General features: G+C 37.4%; 1 protein-coding gene across 1 annotated transcript; it reads right to left on the bottom strand.

The window, feature by feature from the left end:
- Positions 1 to 1,725: 1,725 nt before the first annotated feature.
- On the bottom strand, positions 1,726 to 19,080 carry LOC104520189 (rho GTPase-activating protein 12; the record flags this gene model as incomplete). The annotated part of the gene is made up of 10 exons (XM_010173484.1): positions 1,726 to 2,183; positions 2,615 to 2,717; positions 3,174 to 3,308; positions 4,192 to 4,269; positions 6,378 to 6,476; positions 9,321 to 9,440; positions 10,409 to 10,520; positions 13,485 to 13,583; positions 13,930 to 14,034; positions 18,958 to 19,080. Coding segments are annotated over 10 exons (1,149 nt in total), but the record flags the coding sequence as incomplete, so codon positions are not given.
- Between the last annotated feature and the right edge of the window lie 550 nt (positions 19,081 to 19,630).

Here is a 19,630-nt window from a genome sequence, read left to right as displayed (position 1 = left end):
AGTTCTCACCCAGGTCGCTTTGCTACAAACCACAAGACTTCACCATTACCACAAGAAGACAGTGAGAAAGCCACAAGGTAACTCATCTTCTCTTTTATCTCCGAAGACTTTTCATGCAAGCCCTACGCTCATGAAATTCTCGCACCATTCATCTGATTACACCTCAGTACTCCACCACACATGCCCTTTGCTGCAAGCCAGAACTGTGTTGTGAAAGGTATACAGCAGATCAAAGGCAAAATACAATTATTTCCCCAATGTTTCTGCTTTCTGTACAGTAGGTTCCAAGTAAGCTGGGATATGTTTTAAAGACCGCAAAATTATATCCATAAATTACTTCTGCCTTCTCTGAACCTTACTCTAGAATTTACATTGTTAAAGAAAAGGACTGGGAAGTTCCTAAAATGGTCAGGTTATAAAGTAAGCATTCAACCTTTAATCCAGCATGACAACTCTCTGCCACAAGTAGTATCCACGCTCAGCAGCAAGATACATCGGTCGTACTGTTTAAAGGGGGTTCATATTGTCTGAAGCGGCAATGGCAAACTCTAAAAGAACTAATGGTTTTCTTTATTCAGGTTAGACATAACAAATGTCAGATACAGCAGTTAGTCTAGAAAAATACATTTAAAAAAAGTCTTCAGCAGACCATGCTCCCTGTAACAAAATCTTTCAAAACCAATTTTACAAATTATTCTACATTAATGTAAAAAGAAAATCTTAAATTTAGCATCCTGGATTCCATCAAACATCTATCTACCAAAACATGAGTTTCACTATTTGTAGATGTTAGAATTCATAATACATTTTTCTAATGTATCCTGTACATATTAAATAAACTAAAAGGCTCCTCTTGTAGTGCATTAACAATTTAGCAAGCACACTCAGTATTTCTCCAGTACCATTTGCATTACAGTTATTTGCCCGCAAATGTAATTAACATCTAAAAGTGCACACAGTTAGGTTCCCCCCTCCCTCCCCATAACCTGTTTCCCTGCTGAAACCCAGACATCCACTGGAAACATTATGCTACTGTAGCTAATCTACCCATGATTAGAAATGTGTGACTAAAGTGTCTTAAACTATACAGGAACTGAATTATATACAAGAATCAAAAGGACAGCCTGTATTTACATCAAGAAACTTCCACTACCACAGCATTATACCAAGAACTCAATACAGTGTTACAGTTGGTATTTACTTAGGATTTTAGCTTTAAATCAGTATAACACAAAACTTAGCTCAGGAAATAACCTGAAAAAATGAACATGTTTATTAAATATGACTTCTATTATGCCACAAGACAAATATCCATTGCTGGATATTCTTACAAGTTCAGTGTTTGAAACAGTGTGCTGTTCTATAAAGCAACTGAGAAGTTCCAGAAAGGTTGCTGGGGGAAAAAAAAAAGAAAAGAAGAAAAGAAAAAAGAAAAAAGAAGAGGAAAAAAGGAAAAAAGGCAACAGATATCAAGTGAGGAATTAGATTTGAATAACTAAACCAACCTGTTAGCACAAGTTTAAGACAGTCACTGCATGCAGAAACCCCTTGGAAAAGTGTCATACAGATCTGAGTAGGTTGTAATACATAAGCTAAGATGTAACTTCACTGAATTTTTCCATACCAGTTGGTAGGACTTTTTTCTATCAAGTGGAAGAATTTTAAGATTAAATTCCAGATTATCCAGTTTGAGATTAATAGCTTTACTCTCCGAGAAATCCAGTGTATGTACCTATATTACATTTTTCCAATGCTACTTTGAAAAAGGCAAACTATAAACTGTTCAATTCACTTTTTACATTGAACTTTTCAAAGAAATCCAAAGTGTTGTCTTTAATTCGCATTAAAGTGGTCAAACATTTCTCCTGTTTCTCCCCTCCCCAAAAGTGCAAAAAACAAGTTGCTGCTTGGTCCACAAACATAATACATCACGTACAGCAAGAGATTTTCCTTCTGATGGAGTACTGCTGCCAACCCATCACTTCCAGTTTCTACTCCAAAAAAAATGTCAGCGTCCGAAGATGGAATTCAATTCCAGTAGAATTAATTCTACAATCTGATTCTGGTATACTGTGTGGACTGCTATGTTACCAGTCTCTTTCTCTGGTTTTAATAAGGTTGGACCAAAAACTATTGCTACACTTTGATAGGTCATTCGGTTCTTTTCTCCATTTTCTACAACTCTGAAAGAGAAAAAAAGAATACATAAAAAGAGACTTATCAGTGTTAATGGGATGACAGCAAAAAGACACAGTCCAAAGTAAATGACTATTCACAATATTTATTTAATGAGTAGTCTTGTTATTAGGACATACAGCTGCTGTGATTCCCCTCTCTATGGAAAAGTTTTGTTTTGAAATGCTATTCCTGACCCTCTCACAATCCCTCCAATGTAAGGACTTGGCAGTACACATCACAACTATGACACATACTGTCTAAAGTCCATTTGGTGCTCTACAAGCTTGTATAAATACAGACTGATATATTGTTTTCATGGAGTCCAATATAGGCACAAAAAATGCAGTGGGAACAGTCACCTAGTGCTTTTAATTGGATTACTTAGCTTTAAGGGAGGATTAGCAATACAAAGCCTTTCTTTCCATCTGCTACTTACCTCTTCAGGTGTCTAAAGAGTACCTGCATAGTGTCCTGATTTGGTTTTGGCAACTGTTTGATTAAATCTTTAACAGCATGGACACGCTGCCTTGGTTCTTGTTCTGCAAAAGGATGAGGTGTAGAAACAAAAATTCAGTATTTTGGTTTAAAACTTTAGCATAAAATTTAACAGACGGGGAATAAAAGCGAAGGTTGCGCAGGGCTAATATGAGATAAAATCCTGCCACCTGCTGGCCACACCGTGCATTGCCGACAGGCAATTTTAGGTAAGCCTTACAGGCGGTTGTAAGCAAAACTCCTTTCTACTGTCCAAAATAATTATATGAATTGTACACATTGCGTGTTTTCCAAACTTACTAATTGCATTCACAAAGTCATTGAAGTGATTATAAGTGAACAGTGGCTCTGGCAGTTCTCTGAAAAACATCTTTAGAGCTCCTGTGATGACATGTATATCTTCCCATTTACTGTCATTCAAGTCTAGTTTTTCATCTGAGAGAGAAAAAGGAATAATTAATGTTAATAATTTAACTATAAAAACTGTTTTCCAAACTTACTAATTGCATTCACAAAGTCATTGAAGTGATTATAAGTGAACAGTGGCTCTGGCAGTTCTCTGAAAAACATCTTTAGAGCTCCTGTGATGACATGTATATCTTCCCATTTACTGTCATTCAAGTCTAGTTTTTCATCTGAGAGAAAAAAAGGAATAATTAATGTTAATAATTTAACTATAAAAACTTATTTTTTTCCCCCCCCCCTTTTTTTTTTTAGTAAACTTAACTACTTTTCTGTACTTATAACTTTTAAAACAGTGAATGCTCTTACTCCACTTCAGCACATTCTGTGCTGGGATACAGAGCTGCAGCAGTGTAAAAGGAGATACAAAAAAAACCTGAACCACTACAGACATGGTCAGACTCTGCCTTCTGCACTATGGGCAGCTCCTCTACAGCAAGGGCATTCTCCTGAGTGGAATAGGAGCTGCTGAAATAACAGAAAATTTGCTGCTAGACCCTGTAAATCAGGAAATGAGAGGTCAGGCTGTAGATGGGCTGCTGTCCTAGTTCCTAGTTGTGAGTTGCCTATGGATTCTCACTGAACGAAACACTAAGATACAGCCACAGGAAAAGGTTTTATACACCAAGTATGGAAAACAGGAGCTAAGCACCCTCAAACTAAAAGGCAGTAGCAAATTTCACTAAAAAGCATTAACTTACCATTTTAATGGTAGTGGAAGCTTAATATGCTTCCTGTTTTTCCTTAAGTATTATGTTATTTTGTTTGAAAAAATGACCCCGACCCCAAATTCTGTTACCATTTTTCCTTAGAATTAATTATGTTCTAGCAATGCCTCTATGTTCCACGTAAGACCAAACCTCCAGGATGCTAGGTTTTTCAAATTATGTACATTATACATCAAATTCTGCAATTCTGAAGTAATTTTACTTTGAAGATAATAATTTCTCATGAAAGACTACAGTTATGCTTTAAGAATTTTTTTTTCCTAAGTTTTCTATGAACTCCAACAATCTGCAAGTATACACAATTTTAATACAGTTGAAGGAAGCTTACCATGATTGACTGCAAATCTTAGCTTCTGTATCACTGCAAGATTGCCACTAACTCTGTATAAGCCGTCAACATCTAATCCTAAAACAAAGGGATAAATCCATTTTAATACCTTACACGTATATAAATTCTGCAATCATAGGTGTGCTCAGCAAAATTAAAACCAAAAGAAACCCACCTTGTAACAAAGAACACTTGGTTCGACAACAAAAACAGTTGGTTAAACTAGCTTTTTTGATGGGGAGGGTATATCAGAGGAGGTTTAGTTTGCTGACACCAGTATGGTAGTGTCAAGCTCAAAGTAATCTCTAAAACTTCCCACATAATACAACAGCAGCAACGAGGCAACAGCCCCAAGTTTCCCCAGTGAGACTAGGTGTCTCATTTAGGATGCTTTTGGTGGGTAGGCAGGGGTATGTGGAGTCCCACATGCAAGAACCAAGTATCTTGTGGATGTTCAATTTTTTAATGTATGGTTAAGAAAAACCAAATCAAGTCATGCACAGAGAGCATCTCAAAGTCGTCAAGTGACCAGGTTTGCATGGAGAAGGAACAATGTGCATGCACACTCAGCACTAACCAACAACCTACAAAACTCAAATAGGTAGCCCTTGCCTTTACAGTATGGCATGCTCAAACAGAGAAGAAGAAAACTGTGTCTCTGTGGTTGCTATTGCAGCTACTTAGAAGTGATTAGGAAGTAAAGAATTTAATTGAAATGCCACTTGAATGCAGCATGTGAGTCAGTGCCACTGAGAAGGGTGAGTGTTGCCAGAATACCTGCAAGTCCCTGTAGCTCCTCAAGGAGTTGTCTGATGCAACACAGCACAGTTACCAGCACCAGCTGACATATCCCTTTTCCCCATAATTCACTAGTCATTCCTTTACAGAAAGAACTGATTTGAAGCGTATTGGCAGTAGGAAGAAGAGTTGGAGAAGTGGGGGGGGAAAAAAAGCTATTCATTTCTGTCAGCTTCCCCTCAGGTATTTAAAAAAAGTAAAACTTCACCACTATCTTCAATGCAGTCCTGTCTTTAAAACAAAAAAGGAAGTGGGGGGAAAAAAAAGAAAAAAAAAAGAAAAAAGAACACAGCAAAATAACCCCTTTCTCACAAGCTGCAGATCACAAACAGAATAAAGCCTGCTGTTACAGGCAAGGTGGCAGTTGGTTGAACTACAGTAAAACAATGGAAGCAGCTATTTTTCCCCTCCCAGGCCGTAAGACAGCAGCATTGAGAAAGAGGACTACAGGCTGCAACAAAATCCTAAATGAAGTTCCCATGGAAAATGACTTAAATTTCACATGTACTATTCCCCTGTAACACTTACCCTGATTCTCAAGAGAATGCACTCAGATTAACAGGCTAGTATATATTTGAATGATGATTACGGAGATTCCATAACCCCCTCCCAATCATCTTTTCCAAGACAGGGCAATGACAACAGCAAGAAACAAGCAAGAAAACCAGCACAGACTACAGCCAAGTCAGGAGTCACGACCAACAATTTCAACAAAAACGTGAAGATGTCCTTAAAACCCAGAATGTCACACATAGCTTTCAAACATATAATTTTCTCAGTTATTACACAGGAGAGACTTATTTAGAGACTTAAAGCAAACAAAAATCATCAGTGTCCACATATTGACTCAATCTCTAGAACTGCATAGAACTTCACAGAGCAATTGGTGTAACTGGCTGAAGGGCATCAAGCTGATAGAATTCTCTTCTGGCAGTCAAAGCAAATATAGAGCAGGAATACTTTTTCTGAGAAGTTTGTTTCAAGGAAGTTTTAATATAAGTGATTTTGTTACCATACTTAAACCTTCCAAAAATTAACTGCTGCCTTTTGACAGTCTCTCTCTCTTTTACTCCGAAAAAAAATACTGATGGGCTGAGCTCTTCTATCACTTGTAATACCTCCTTCCTTCGAGCCTTCCTGCCAGAAGGCTATCTTGCCTTTTTGTCAGCTTCAAAGATACTGAAGCTGATCAGTTTCTGAGATACAAAATTTCCTCCTCCATTTCGGATCCAAGGTACCTCCCCACTCCTGAAAACTCATTGCTATCTACAGATACAGCATTTCAGACTTTTCCCAAATAAATCTGCAACATTTTAAGGATTAAAACGTGTAAAATTAGATAGTGTGGCGAGCAAGAGAGATTTGGAAACAAAAAATTTTCACCATACCATGTTCCTCAACATGCTCAATGCACAGCTTCACGAACTTTGGCACCGTGCTGTTTTCTCTTTGACACAGGCTGGTGAGATTGGAACCAAACACTTGATCTGGAACCAAGTAAAGAGACTGATTTACAGCGGAACAGGACTCAAGTGACAGAACTAGTTCAGGTTAAAACAAACCTCTACAAAGGACAAACACTACTGGATACAATTGTCACAGTATTAGAGTGAAAACAGGAAAGTTTTGAGAAGAGCTCTCAGCAGCTCCCAGCAAGAAAGAGCTCCCAGTAATAAAGAGTGTCAGCGGGTACCCAAATGTGAGTCTCTGAGTAAGGAACTTTTGCCACTGAAATAATTTTAATCCATCAGGAGATACTTGTAAGAGTCATATAGGTCATTATTGTAAAGAGAAATTTAGTGGATTCAAATGTCCTGTTACGCTCCATTCCTGTTCTGAGTTCAAAATACATTTACTATAATCTTTGTTAAAAATCTGAACAGAGATCATTAATGAAAGTGAAAGCTTTTGGCACTGCTTGGGGAAAAACTCTGTAAAATTTCATCTTTCATCGCATCTACTGTTTAACCCAGCATTACATATTAATTCACTTTAACGTGGAGTCTTTAACTTTTAACATTTTTAAGTTCTGATGTGGATTTGTAAATGACAGACCTTTGTAACAGAGCTCTGAATGGATGTAGGTATGACTGTGCACAGGCAACCTGGCTGCAAGGTTGGAATCTAATGTAATTTTGAGTCTTCGTTTTCAAAACTACACAATCTGGGGTGAGTGTTTTCTATCATAAACTGGAGCAAAAATGAAAGTCAGCTTGGGCAGAGAACAGATTCTTGCAATGTCTCAGTGTATTTTAGCAACATGTTAACTCCTCTTGTTATCATCAAAATCTTTCCCAGACCCATTTCTGTGGTTTTCATCCAAGATGCCCAAACAATAGAAGACCTCCCCGTTCAGATGCATGAGACAAACAGGGTCTTGAGATAGTGAGGCAGAGCTCACACTCTTAAAGGGAAGAAAGGTTTTTGTTTATTATTATTTGGGTTTTTTTAAATCTTTTAAATAAAGTATGTAAGTGGCCGTCTTCACAGCATCTAGAAGAAGTTCAGAGCTTATGCAAGAGAGAAAATGCTCTTGCATTTGCATCATGCATAGCATCTATCCCATTTTTCATGCTTAGTAATTTAAGTAGATTCGATAACAACACTTGGATCTGACTCTGCTTTGGAAAATCCAAACAGCACACCAAACCAATTATCCACTATGAAAACTGGCATATAGTGGAATTACTAGCTGCATGCATGTAAGACCAGTGACTCAAAACACCTCAGTCCTGCTGCTGCTACTTACTCAGTCACCTGTATAAGCAGAATCAGCAGCAAGGGACTGAACAAGCCCATGCAGTAGAAAGGCCAGGCTAGCATGCAGCTGTAGCAGGTAAAGCAATGCAGATTAGGCAGCACAAGGAAATACTAGCTTGTGACAAACTGATTTGCTAAAATTGCCTCCAATTTTAATAATTTCCACATATACAGGAATCATATTTTTCCTCTCATCTTGAAGTAACTTGTGTAATTTTGTTTTTCCATGTAACAAAACTTTAGCACAGTTACTCCTCTGCCTAATGCATGCTGTTTCAAGTGGTTTTTTTTCTAGAACTTTTTATTATTTTTTCTGCTTATACCAGGTTTGCCAAGTGTTCTGTTTACTAAGCTCATTTTGTCTCAGCCACAAGAGTACACTGGGCTTTTAAATAGACTTCTGTATTTTTCATTCATACAGTAAATGTAAAACTGTACAGCACAGGTACAACTTTTAAAATCTACACCATGCTTTTAAATAAAAACAAACTCTTCATTCCTTTATGTCTTTATTAAAAATCCAATCACCAGCACACATGTGTACAAATTAAACTTGGCTTAGTGTTCACTGCTGCTGATGTCAGAAGTTATGTCACTGAGCCATGACATGACAAGTTGTACAACAGAGCAAAACGTCAAAGTCTGGGAATAACATCTCCTTATCCCAAACAAAAATTCCGTAATTTAAAGTTAAATTATATTTGCAGATACACAAATATATCAAGCACCACATGCAACAGAAGCACACCTGTTAAAGTACATAGTCAGGCAAATCACAGTAGGATTTGGTCTGCTATTTGCCTATCTATATGCTATTTTGACCCTAGCAGAGCACCACCTACAAGTCCTGCTAAAGCATGCAAATAAATAAATAAAGTTTTGCACTGAGTACCAAGTCAATAATTTACACAACTTAAACCTGTGCAAATATTATTCTTTTCAAGTTTCTAAAACTGTGACAAATGGAAATGAATTCTTTTGTAACTCTGATTCAACAGTAAGACACTGTTTGTGAAACAGTTTTGAAGAAGTATACATTCCAAAAAGGTTAGGGGAAAAAAAGATGTTTAAGTTAAGATTCCTTTAGCCCCATCCTGGTTTGCCTAAATAGTTCATTTCTTACAAGATGGCACATGATTGTGTGGTTCCACTCAGACTAAAACACCCTTGTGAAACAGATGAGCACATGCCTTCAACCTTGTACCCAAAGGGCTTTTGTTTCCTTTGTGTGCCCAAATCATTACCAGCTATCTGAAATTTCCAGTTCAGAACAGCAGACCAAATGGGCTCTCTAGCTAAGAAGCACTCCAAGTCCAAACAGGCTCCTGAGCCCTCAATTTTCACTGCATTTAATGAGCTGAAGGAGAAGACATCCCCTGTGAAGTTTAGTGGCTTGTAGCAGTGCTCAGAAAAATTACAATCACCAGTTCCACTACACATCCAAGACTTTTGTTAAACCAGTTATATACATGTGTTTTACTCTAAAACTAGATAATTTTAACACAATTTTACTCATGGACTACTAAATTCAGCTTTTCAAATTATTTCCTTTGTTAAAAAGGTTCATTTACCCTTAATGTAGCCTTTTTCACGGACAGCTTGTAACGTAGGGCGGCGTGTAAGAAACTTCTTGAGCTTTGTTTTGGTCTTTTTCTGATCTGTGGAATCTATATTGCTAGGTGCTTTCACTGCTGAAAAGAGAAATGCATTTAGGATAAACACCCCCAGAACCAACACTGCATTTATCAAAATTTTAAAAAATTAAGCTCAAAACCATATGAAATACTTATTCAAATTTGCAATGCATCCACATTTTTTTCCTGAATTTTTTGGACCGCCTTGTAAATAGCATCCATTTTTCAAAGCACCAAGAGACTACCCTATCAAAAAACACTTGTAAAACCAAATGCTGCTGTGAAAGTAACTAAATGGTAGCTTACATATGGAACTGATATGGAATTTCAAAAATATAACTATGTTGCAAAAGCAGTCCTGCCTCTTATTAACTATTTTGGAAGAAATAAATACTTTCTTGCAAATTACATAAAAGGTCCGGAAGTAAAAGACAGAAAATAATCTGCCTAATATATTTATGTGCACAGGAAGAAATTTCTGCAGCTAAAAGAAATTTAGCTCTAAAATTCTGAAGGTGTCATTAAAAATGTTTAGTTTCTCTAAATGAGCCAATATAACACCACTAGCAACTTCAACGAAATTGCGGTTTAAGTTAATAGCTCAAGTATTTACAAACGCTGTACCACAGACAAAAACCGAGTTAAACAATTCTAATCAGTGTTGAACATGCAAAAGGACAAAAGAATTCTTACCCACAGTAGTTTACAAAAGTCAGAGAATACAAATGTCTAATTACTTCTGTGCATTTGAGATCATCTTGAAGATAATCCATTTCACCACTGCCTATTTTCTCCTATTTTTCATGCGTCACACAGCAGAAGCTAAAGATATTTGGTACTTCTTTAAAAATCCACTAACTGGCATCAAGATGTAGACTGAACTATATCAAAGTGTGTTTCCAAACTTGAGTAGTTTCATTTCTAGCTGTCCTTTTGAATTCTTCTCTATTTGCACATAAGACTGAAAGTGCAAAAAATAAAATTTGGCATTGCTAAAATAAATTAATGGAAAATTTTCAACTCACAACGAAGTTTAATCTTAGAGTCTTTATTCTCTTTCTCTTTTTCTTTGTCTTGTTTTTCCACCCCAGGGGAATCTGGTACATCATCTTCTAATGCTTCATCAGACTCTACTACCTATTAGATTTAAAAAGATATACATTTTGTTAATTCATAGAATACAGCATTAACAAACACATTTTCCCGTAGACAGTTCTACAATACACATTTCTTTCCCTCTAATGATATTCAGTTGGTTCTTTCCTGAACTCCAGATGATAAAAGTATCTTCAGAGACGATACCATTCACACTGGCAGAGTGAATAACAGAGAAACACTCAACAAAGTACAACCAGTCTTTCATGATTAACACTTCATTGCATCAACCAATAAACAGTAGAAACTTTTTTTTTTCCAAATCCAGTAGACAAAATCAGCTATTTCATGGTTGCTACAGAAGCACTTTTCTATTTTTTTTCTTTCTCTTTTTCTTTCTAAAAAAAAGACTTCTAGAGCATTTACCCTATTTCTGATCTCTGTAATTAAAATTTTCTTAAGAGAAAATAGAACTACCAGTTGGAAAATTTCACCACTGTCAAAGCATACACTAAATTCACTCTAAAAATGTAAATATACCAGCACCTAAAATCCTTGCCCTGTATTATGGCTCTTTCAGAATATTCTCATTAAACACAGGTGAAAACGTAGATCTTAGAATCACCATAGAATCCTTTGGTTGGAAAAGACCTTTGAGATCATCAAGTCCAACTGTATCTGTCCACTACTAAACAACATCTGAGCACCTCATCTACCTGTCTTTTAAATATCTCCAGGGATGGTGACTCAACCACCTCCCTAGGTAGCCTGTTCCAATGCTTGACAAGCCTTTCAGTGAATAAACTTTTCCTGTTATCCAATTTGAACCTCCATTGGCACAACCTGAGGCCATTGCCTCTTGTTCTATCTCTAGTTACCTGGGAGAAAAGACACACACCTGCCTCGCTACTACCTCCTTTCAGGTAGTTGTAGACAGTGATAAGGTCTCCCCTCAGCCTCCTGTTCTCTAGGCTAAACAACCCCAGTTCCCTCAGCTGCTCCTCATAAGGCTTGCTCTCCAGCCCCTTCACCATCATGTTGCAGTGCAGAGACAGATCCCAGTCTGTTAAACTGCCCACCTGCAGCATCACGCCTACGCTACACGCCTGACTGCAGAAACATCAGTAAATAGGAAAAGAAACTGCCTCTGGTCTCAGGGCAACACTCTCCTTTCCAAAACTTCACTTATTTCTTACTTCACTTCTACTAAAGTGAACCTGACTTCTACGCAGTTACAAAAATCCAACTGCACCGTGATTTCTGTTACAAGGAAGGACTTTTTAAAAATACAGCAAGGTTCCACACTGCAGAGCACTGAATGAGCAGAAGCGTGACTTCATCGATTAAGTTGCACTTTAACCTGAAGTGCTAATGTTAGCTTTAAAACACCCTCATTTCTTCTTGCTTTTCAAAAGCTTTGGATAACCTTTTTACATGTCAAAGACCAATACATTCAACTACCCAATTAATGCCCCTGCTAAGGATTCTTCTGCCACTGAGATCACTTGGACAGTGCTCTCTTCAAGAGGTTTCAAAGCTTTTTAGGACTTCCAAATTTTAAAACTATTAACTGCTTTGGGGAAAAAAAAAAAAAAAATCACTTGTAGTTTGTATTATGGAACAAGTCTAATAACTTGGAAATTTCTGTATCTAAAAAAGAACAGCCATATCCTTTGCAGATAGCTATTCCTCCCGTACAACAGACTGCCACAACAGCAGCTGGAAGGAGTGACGAGAACAGAACTGAAGCTGCACCTTCTTCTGAGGAAGATCTCATCACACTAGCACTAGCCACAGCTGTCCTGGCAGATTCACAGCTGCTATTACCATAAATTGCCAAAATCAAAAGTTTGCTTTGCATCGGATGGATTTTTGTAGTCAAAGCTTCAGAGCTCCAAATTATCAGGTAGCCTTATAATGTACTTTTTGAACTTTTCCCTTGTAATCTTAGGTCTCTCAGCTATCAGCTCCCAGCAATAATACATCACAATTTACTTCAGAGTGCTGATAAACTCTCCCTATTCCACCACTCACTTCCTCAACGTAACGTGTAATAACACCACGCTCTCATCTCAGCCTTTTCATCTTCATTTATATTTAAGCAGGGAAGTGGCCTCAGTCGCGTGACACGGGGCAGACAGGAGAAGGGTATTGCTGAGTGAATGCCTTGCCTGGTTACTAAGGGTCATGACATTTTCATACCAGGAGAGAGCAGAAGCATGCCTAAACCATGAGCACTCAGAAAGAAACTAAATCATGTATATTAGCTTGCTCTGTTTGGGTGGAAAACATGCATAGGTGGAAAACATTATCAGAGCTAAGGAAGATCACTGACTGACAGGGAGAGAAACATCAATGCAGCTTATGGGCAGCAAGCAGGCTTGTAACTATAAACATTAAGAATACACATGAAGTCAACTTGATACGAGAGGAATATTTTCTCCAAAATCGTCTCCAACTGCTTCTGAATTCAAAGATGGTAAATCTTGTTTGGCAGTATCAAGAGCAAATGCTTCATCACTTTTTTGTTGAATAAATAATTGGTATTATGTTGTCTGATAAGGAGAGATGATACAGTATTTTGCCAGGACTTTTAATTTGCACTTTAGTGCAGATTTATTAAGTGAATAGCAGTATCAAATGCTGACTAATGTATGTCATGAAGCACTCCCTCGGCCGTCCTTCCCCCTTCACTCCCTCTCTGTATCAGAGCCTTTCAGGTTACTGAGACAGAACAAGTATTTGGCCACAGAAGGAAGCTCATCTCTGAACTGGAGGTCAGCCCTCATCTGGTTCTTAATCCAGTGGAGCATCCTTTTTCCTTTGGCACTATTAATTATATTCCATTTGTCACCACCAGGAACTGCTGTATCCCTCAACCTCCTGCCCATGCTCAAGAAAAATCAAGAAATGAAGATGTACACAAAGCACTAGGAGTCATAACATCAATTATTTTACTAAATAACATTACCTTGAAAATAGAGCATTCATGATTCAAACACGTACCTGATTGTTGATGGTATAGTTAAGAACTTTATACCATTCATTAATAAAGCTGTCATTATCAGATTGAATTAAGAGCTCAGTTCCTTGGCGGGTTTTTAGCTTTAAAGAAATAAAAATAGATATAATCAAAATTGATAAACATAATAGAATTCAAAAGTGAAATTACCTAAATCAAATTAAATTTCTCCCTAGCATAACTTTTAGATAACATATAGCCACTGAAGAACACTTACCAGTGAAAACAGTAAATAACAGACTGCTTAAAATTTAAAAGCATAACCCATACAGACATATTCAAAATGCATATTTCTTGGAGGTATGCCTACATTTGAGCAGGAAGAAATGCAGAAAACTCAATTAAAGTTTTTGATTTTAGGTTTAGAGAAAATTTCTTTAGTCATTAATTAAAGTACATATACTTCTGTATTTAAATAAAATAATTTACCTCAATAACATTCTTTTTGCTGGATTTCTCCTTTGAGGCCCAGTCAATCAATGCCCCTTTGAGATCCACTGTAAATTCTGGCTTAGACTGATTGACACCAAACTTCTGGAAAAAAAAGAACAATGATGACAAACTTAAAAAAAAACCAAACAAAAAAACAAAAAACGAAAACCAAACAAATAAAGAAACTTCTAACAGCTATACAGTCTTGCAATCCTCTAAATATAACATACATTATTTACAGTCTATACAACATAACCGAAATACAGTACTTTGCCACAAATCAACAGGCATGATACTAGAAAATAAAAATCACACACAAAACACCCCTTAAGTATGCCTACTAAAAGCTGCTCAGCCTAAAGCCCTTAAAATTCCGTAACTTTAAATGCCAAATTCCAGCAGAGCTTTTTATTCTATCACAAATAGTAGGAGTCCATACAGCATCTGATTGTGGCATGATTTTCAGTCAAGACAGTCCCAAGCTTTAAACAAAGCCAGCTAGCAAGTAACTGAACAAAAAAAAAAAACCCCAACCTGTCAGTTAATCAACAGTTCTATATAAAACCAAATATGAAACCAGAAATAGTAGCTTTGCTAGACAGGAATCACATCCCTCCTGCACTCAAAGAGCATTTAGAGTTTTTGCATTTTTGTAATACATATATTTCATGTATATCTATATATATCTTCGTTTTTTTTCCCCCCAACAATGTTTTGACCTTTTTTTATATTTTCTTCAGTGTTTCTGTGGCAATACTGGAACATATCCCACCATGTAAACAGAACTCAACTTCACTGTCTAGCTACTAAACAAACAGCAAATAACTGAAGTGATAAAAAAGCATTTAACCCACAAGTAACCCTTCAAACAATCTGGAGGAAAACATCAGGGAGCTATTTTTACCTACTACTTTTACACTTATATTAGGTATCCCAAATTTTTTAAAATAAAATACTTTTAATAGGGTTTGAACCTACACCACACAGCTTTGAAATATCATTCAAAGAAATCAATTCAGTGACCCATAAAACAAAAGGCTCTAATTATGAGTAAAATAAGTAAAACACGGAACTAGGAAAGCTGTAAGTCACTTGGTTGTAGCACAGAAATTTAACGCTATACTTCTAGGGGAAGCTTGTAGCATCTGATCCATCAGAAAGGTTCTTTTCTATTTCTTTCAAAAGTCTTTGATGTGTGAATGCTGTTTCTGTGACAGCTCTGGGGGACATAAGCCCTGGGACAAGCTCCTTGCTGTGAACACAAGGTTTCCAGCCTGTACAAGAACAGCCGTATCCAAGGTGAGAAAAAAACGGTTCGGAAAACAGAACTAATCTGCTGCTTCTGATTAAATTCCCAGTATGGATGGTAATTAATGCTAATTGTGTTTTAGGAAGGCTGTTTACCACTGGAAAATCTCCCTGCCTTGAGTCCGAAGGGCAATTGAGTGTTGAATGGAAAGCAGCATCTCAACTTCTTTATTTTACCCATGAAACATCAGAATAGGGGAATATCTCTAATTTACACAATGCCAACTAGCACTTGAAAAAAAATTTTCTGTTTTCTAACTTAATTCTCAGATACCTCATCCAAGAGCATTTCTTATTAATTATATATTAATAATACATTACATAAATGACATACAATAATAATTATATATTAATCATTGCTGTAATTAATGGAGAGGCCCAGCTCAACAGTGTTGTTCACAGGAACAATCTCTGGGCCATTACAGCTCTTGTAGTTATGGGTGATTATGCAGCAGCTGCTTATTTAAGAGAGATTCACATAACTCTGTCACATAAGACCAAAGTGCCCCAGCCACACGCTTCCTGACAGCACAGAATAATCTTGCTGTGTGCTGGAAAAACAAACAAACAAAAACCCCAAACCAAACCAGACAAACAAACAAAAAATCAATTTCTAGAGTTTGGCACTGGAGAGAGCAGGAGACTAATGCCAAAGTCCTCTGCAGGATTGGGGGGATTTGTTAAAAACACTGCCTAGATGACGCTGAGAGGCACAGGAGATGACCTGCTACAGGTGAAATCAAACAACAAAATGCAGAAGTCACTGCTGTTTTTTGACCAAAAGGAAAGCCCTCCAATATATTAGCTTGCTGAAATTCCCACCCAACACATCACAGTACTACCTCAAACACCTCTGCTCTCTGTCCATGTTTTTGACCTGACTCCCTTCAGCATTTCAGAGAAGCACAGAACAAACAAAAACTAGAAGCTAAATTTCTTAGAGGGGGGGAAAAAAAAAAAAAAAAAAGATTTCCCCAGCTCCTCTGCACAAGCAAGGTGTGAGATCCAAGCACATGCCAACAAACCAGCCTCTCTGCAAAGCTCCTCTGATACACCAAAATATTATACACTCATGACAAACTTCATTTCTTTATTCATGGAAACTTTAAGTTTAGCCTGCAGGCTGTCCTACGAGCTTCTTTTCTGCTCCTGGCTATATGAAAATGAGATGCCAGCAGTCATTTCCCTCCTTGAAAGCTTCCAGGAGCAAGTCCTGTATGGGGCTGCTCAGATGCTCTGCATATGAAGGTAAGCCAAAGGCAATCGAACCCTCTGGTAGCAAGCAGGTTTTGTTGGAAGCAGTATGAAGAAAATCTTTCCCTTTAGCATCTGCTGCCACCTAGACGTAAAGCCTGCTTTCTCAAAACAGAGTCTGCTACCAAGTAGGCACTAGTTAGGATAAATTTAGCTCTTCCTGAGCAGAAACGTTATTCTTACTGGATTTCTGAGCTGTCTGGGAGGTTTGGAAAGGACTGCAGCGTGAGACACACAGAGGGAGAGGTCTATACGTGGTGCTGCCAGCTGTTCTAGATAGGAAGCTGTCCCATAGTCACTTCCAACAGCTTTTTCTAGGGAAAAAAAGCACAGTCATGGGATGTGCTTATGCTAGTTACACAGCAGAGAGAACTTCTGCTTTTTGGAAAGATAGGGTTGGATTTTTTCTGCTTTAGACACAGTAGATGCATCTTAAGATGTGTCTTAAGAAGTCCTAGCTTAAGGACTGCCTTGAAGATGTGTGCTGACATCAATAAATAGAAGGCATTTTCAATCTTTTCAGGAGTTTTCTCCAAGTCCTGGAAGACTCCACAGGATAAGCCACACAGTCTGTATTGTGATATATTCCAGCAGTGTCTGGAAACAGAACTGGATGTTATTTACAGGAAGGCTCTGGATGTACAAATGACACCTGCCATTCTCATAATTCTGTTTCTAATTAGAGTTGGGTAAAATGTTTTAATTCTAAGTCCTCCCCAGCCAGGGATGGACTGCAGAAATAGAGCTGAGGGGACAGATTCTCCTCTGTGGCTGGGAAGGGAGCTTCAGAACTTACAACTGTGACAAAAACAAAACAAAACAAAACAAAACAAACCACCCCACCACAAAAAAACCTCTTTATTGTCATAGCAAAATCTTGGAAGTTTTTTTGAAACTGGACTCAAAGATGTATTTGCATTCCAAATAGTTTTCATTATAATCATCTAAGATGGTATTGCACAGCTGTGCAATACCAATGAACTGCAGTAATGTACATATAGCATCCTTGTCTGTAAACAGTGGTATAACAGAGTAAATAGTTTGTCCAGATTAACCCTGAAGAGGTTGCTTCCGTGATGTTTAACTGAAATGATTACCCACTTTTGGTTTACCGCCACTGTACTTGACACTAAGGACATGTGCCTAGTACAAAACATTGACAGATGAATCCTTCTAAGCAGTTAGCACTTGCTGTGCTTCATGAAGCCACACTGCTACAATTTGGTAATAGCTATTACAAATCATTTACACCAAAAGTTGAGAGACGGCTTCTTTCAACAGTTGAAAATTTACATTCCTGTTTAAAAACCCATTTTTAAAATCCACAGATTTCCTTCCAGAAAGTAGCATTCTGAAGGATATCAAATTGTGCATAAAGTATCTGTCCCAGGCTTCCACGTACATAGCAATGCATTCAACAGACACAGAAAAGGCACTGCATCATTTTTAGCACAAGGTTAAATAAACAAGCCTACAGTTACTCCTCCCTACGGGGAGTGGGAGGGACTAACAAACCAAAAGGGGTTTTGAAGGTAAGGTGGAAGCAGCAGTGGTCATCAAGATGGTCATTCTAGAAGTCTCAGCAATCTTAACCAAACTCAAAACACATGGCTTGCTCTCCACTCTTCAATATGCCAAAATCGTTTTAAACATCACCAATACTTTCATTTTGGTTGAAAGCTTTAGTTTGATTCTGGTAAGAGTATTCAGAAAGAGATATTAAAGACCAATTATACAACCAGTCATGCCTGTTTGTTTCTTTTAACACTAGTATCATCATCTAAATTCCTCCTCATCCACCTTGAGCAACGAACTACCATATTAGCTAACAATATTTTATCAGTTTCTGATAAGCAGCACTTTTGTGCTTGGCATCTACACTTCAAAACACGACTAACTACAGATGCTTAAATTATACATAAAGAGTCCTACAAATTTATATTGGTTTTCTGTATGTGGCCTATATCCAGAACATCCTTGAGCTCTTTTCCTTTCAGCTTTTTATGCATAGCATTTACATTTTTGAGTATTCCAATTATAGTCAGAATTAACCAACAACACGTACATGACTGTATCAAAGGCATCATATGCACTTTACAAACATCCTAAATTAGTTGTGTTAGAAAGAATTAGACATAAAATATCTGTTAAAAAACTGACCATATCATGCTGTTGATTAGTCAAGATGCTAGTGGTTCAAATACTAGGCAATTTTGGGATTAAAATTCTGGCACAGATGAACCAGATGCTCTTTCTACTTTGATCCATTAGAACAATTATAGGATTATTGCAATACATTTCTGTTAATTTGCACCTTAGGTGGCTTTCAGAAAACAGTAAACAGGATCCACAAGATGTTATATGAAGTGACAAAAAGTAAACCTTGGAAAATTTCAAATTTACTTTCAAGATTAGTGGCAAACAGCCTTACAGTGACAAGAGGCATGCAACGAGAACACATACAGTGACAGCTGCAACTTGGTCAGAGTTTACATAGGTGACAGCAGGTCGACGACTGAGAGCATTTTTCCAAGAAGAAAGCAGCGAGAACAAGAGCTCAGGAATTGAGCCCCCTTGGCAAAATGACTTGATAAGAAAAAGGAAGAGAAGTGATGAAGTCACAAAACAATGCACAAACAAACAAACAAAAAAAAAATGGTTATATCAATCACTAGATGAGTGCTAAACAAATATTCTTCTCATAAGATGAAGAAGAAATGTAATTCTTATCATATCTCAAACTTTGACTTGACTTCACCTTATTAAAATACTGGTACAGATCAAAGTTTGAGAGGTGAGGTGGAAATTTGAACACTCATAAAAAAATCCCTGCACAGAGAGCAAAAAGAGTGTGTGCTGAATATTTAATTATGTATTTAAAAAGCCAGTTGCGAGTATGCAGGTATACAACAAAAAGCCCTTGTAAAACGTTCTCCCTTAATATTTACAGCTTCATTTTATTCTGTTCATACTGTTGATACTTGTTTTTCTGACCCCATTCCAGTACTTGACAGTACACATACCTGAGTCTCGCACAGAAATATTGTGACTATGACACTTTTGCTCCACTTAATTACCAAAAGAATTTCTTCTTCTCCCCCCCGCCCCCCCATGACTGTATTTGGAAGGTATAACA

The sequence above is a fragment of the Antrostomus carolinensis genome, unplaced genomic scaffold, assembly GCF_000700745.2.
Source record: "Antrostomus carolinensis isolate BGI_N321 unplaced genomic scaffold, ASM70074v2 scaffold13388, whole genome shotgun sequence".
NCBI lineage: Eukaryota > Metazoa > Chordata > Aves > Caprimulgiformes > Caprimulgidae > Antrostomus > Antrostomus carolinensis.
This window is presented reverse-complemented; position numbering and strand designations above follow the sequence as displayed.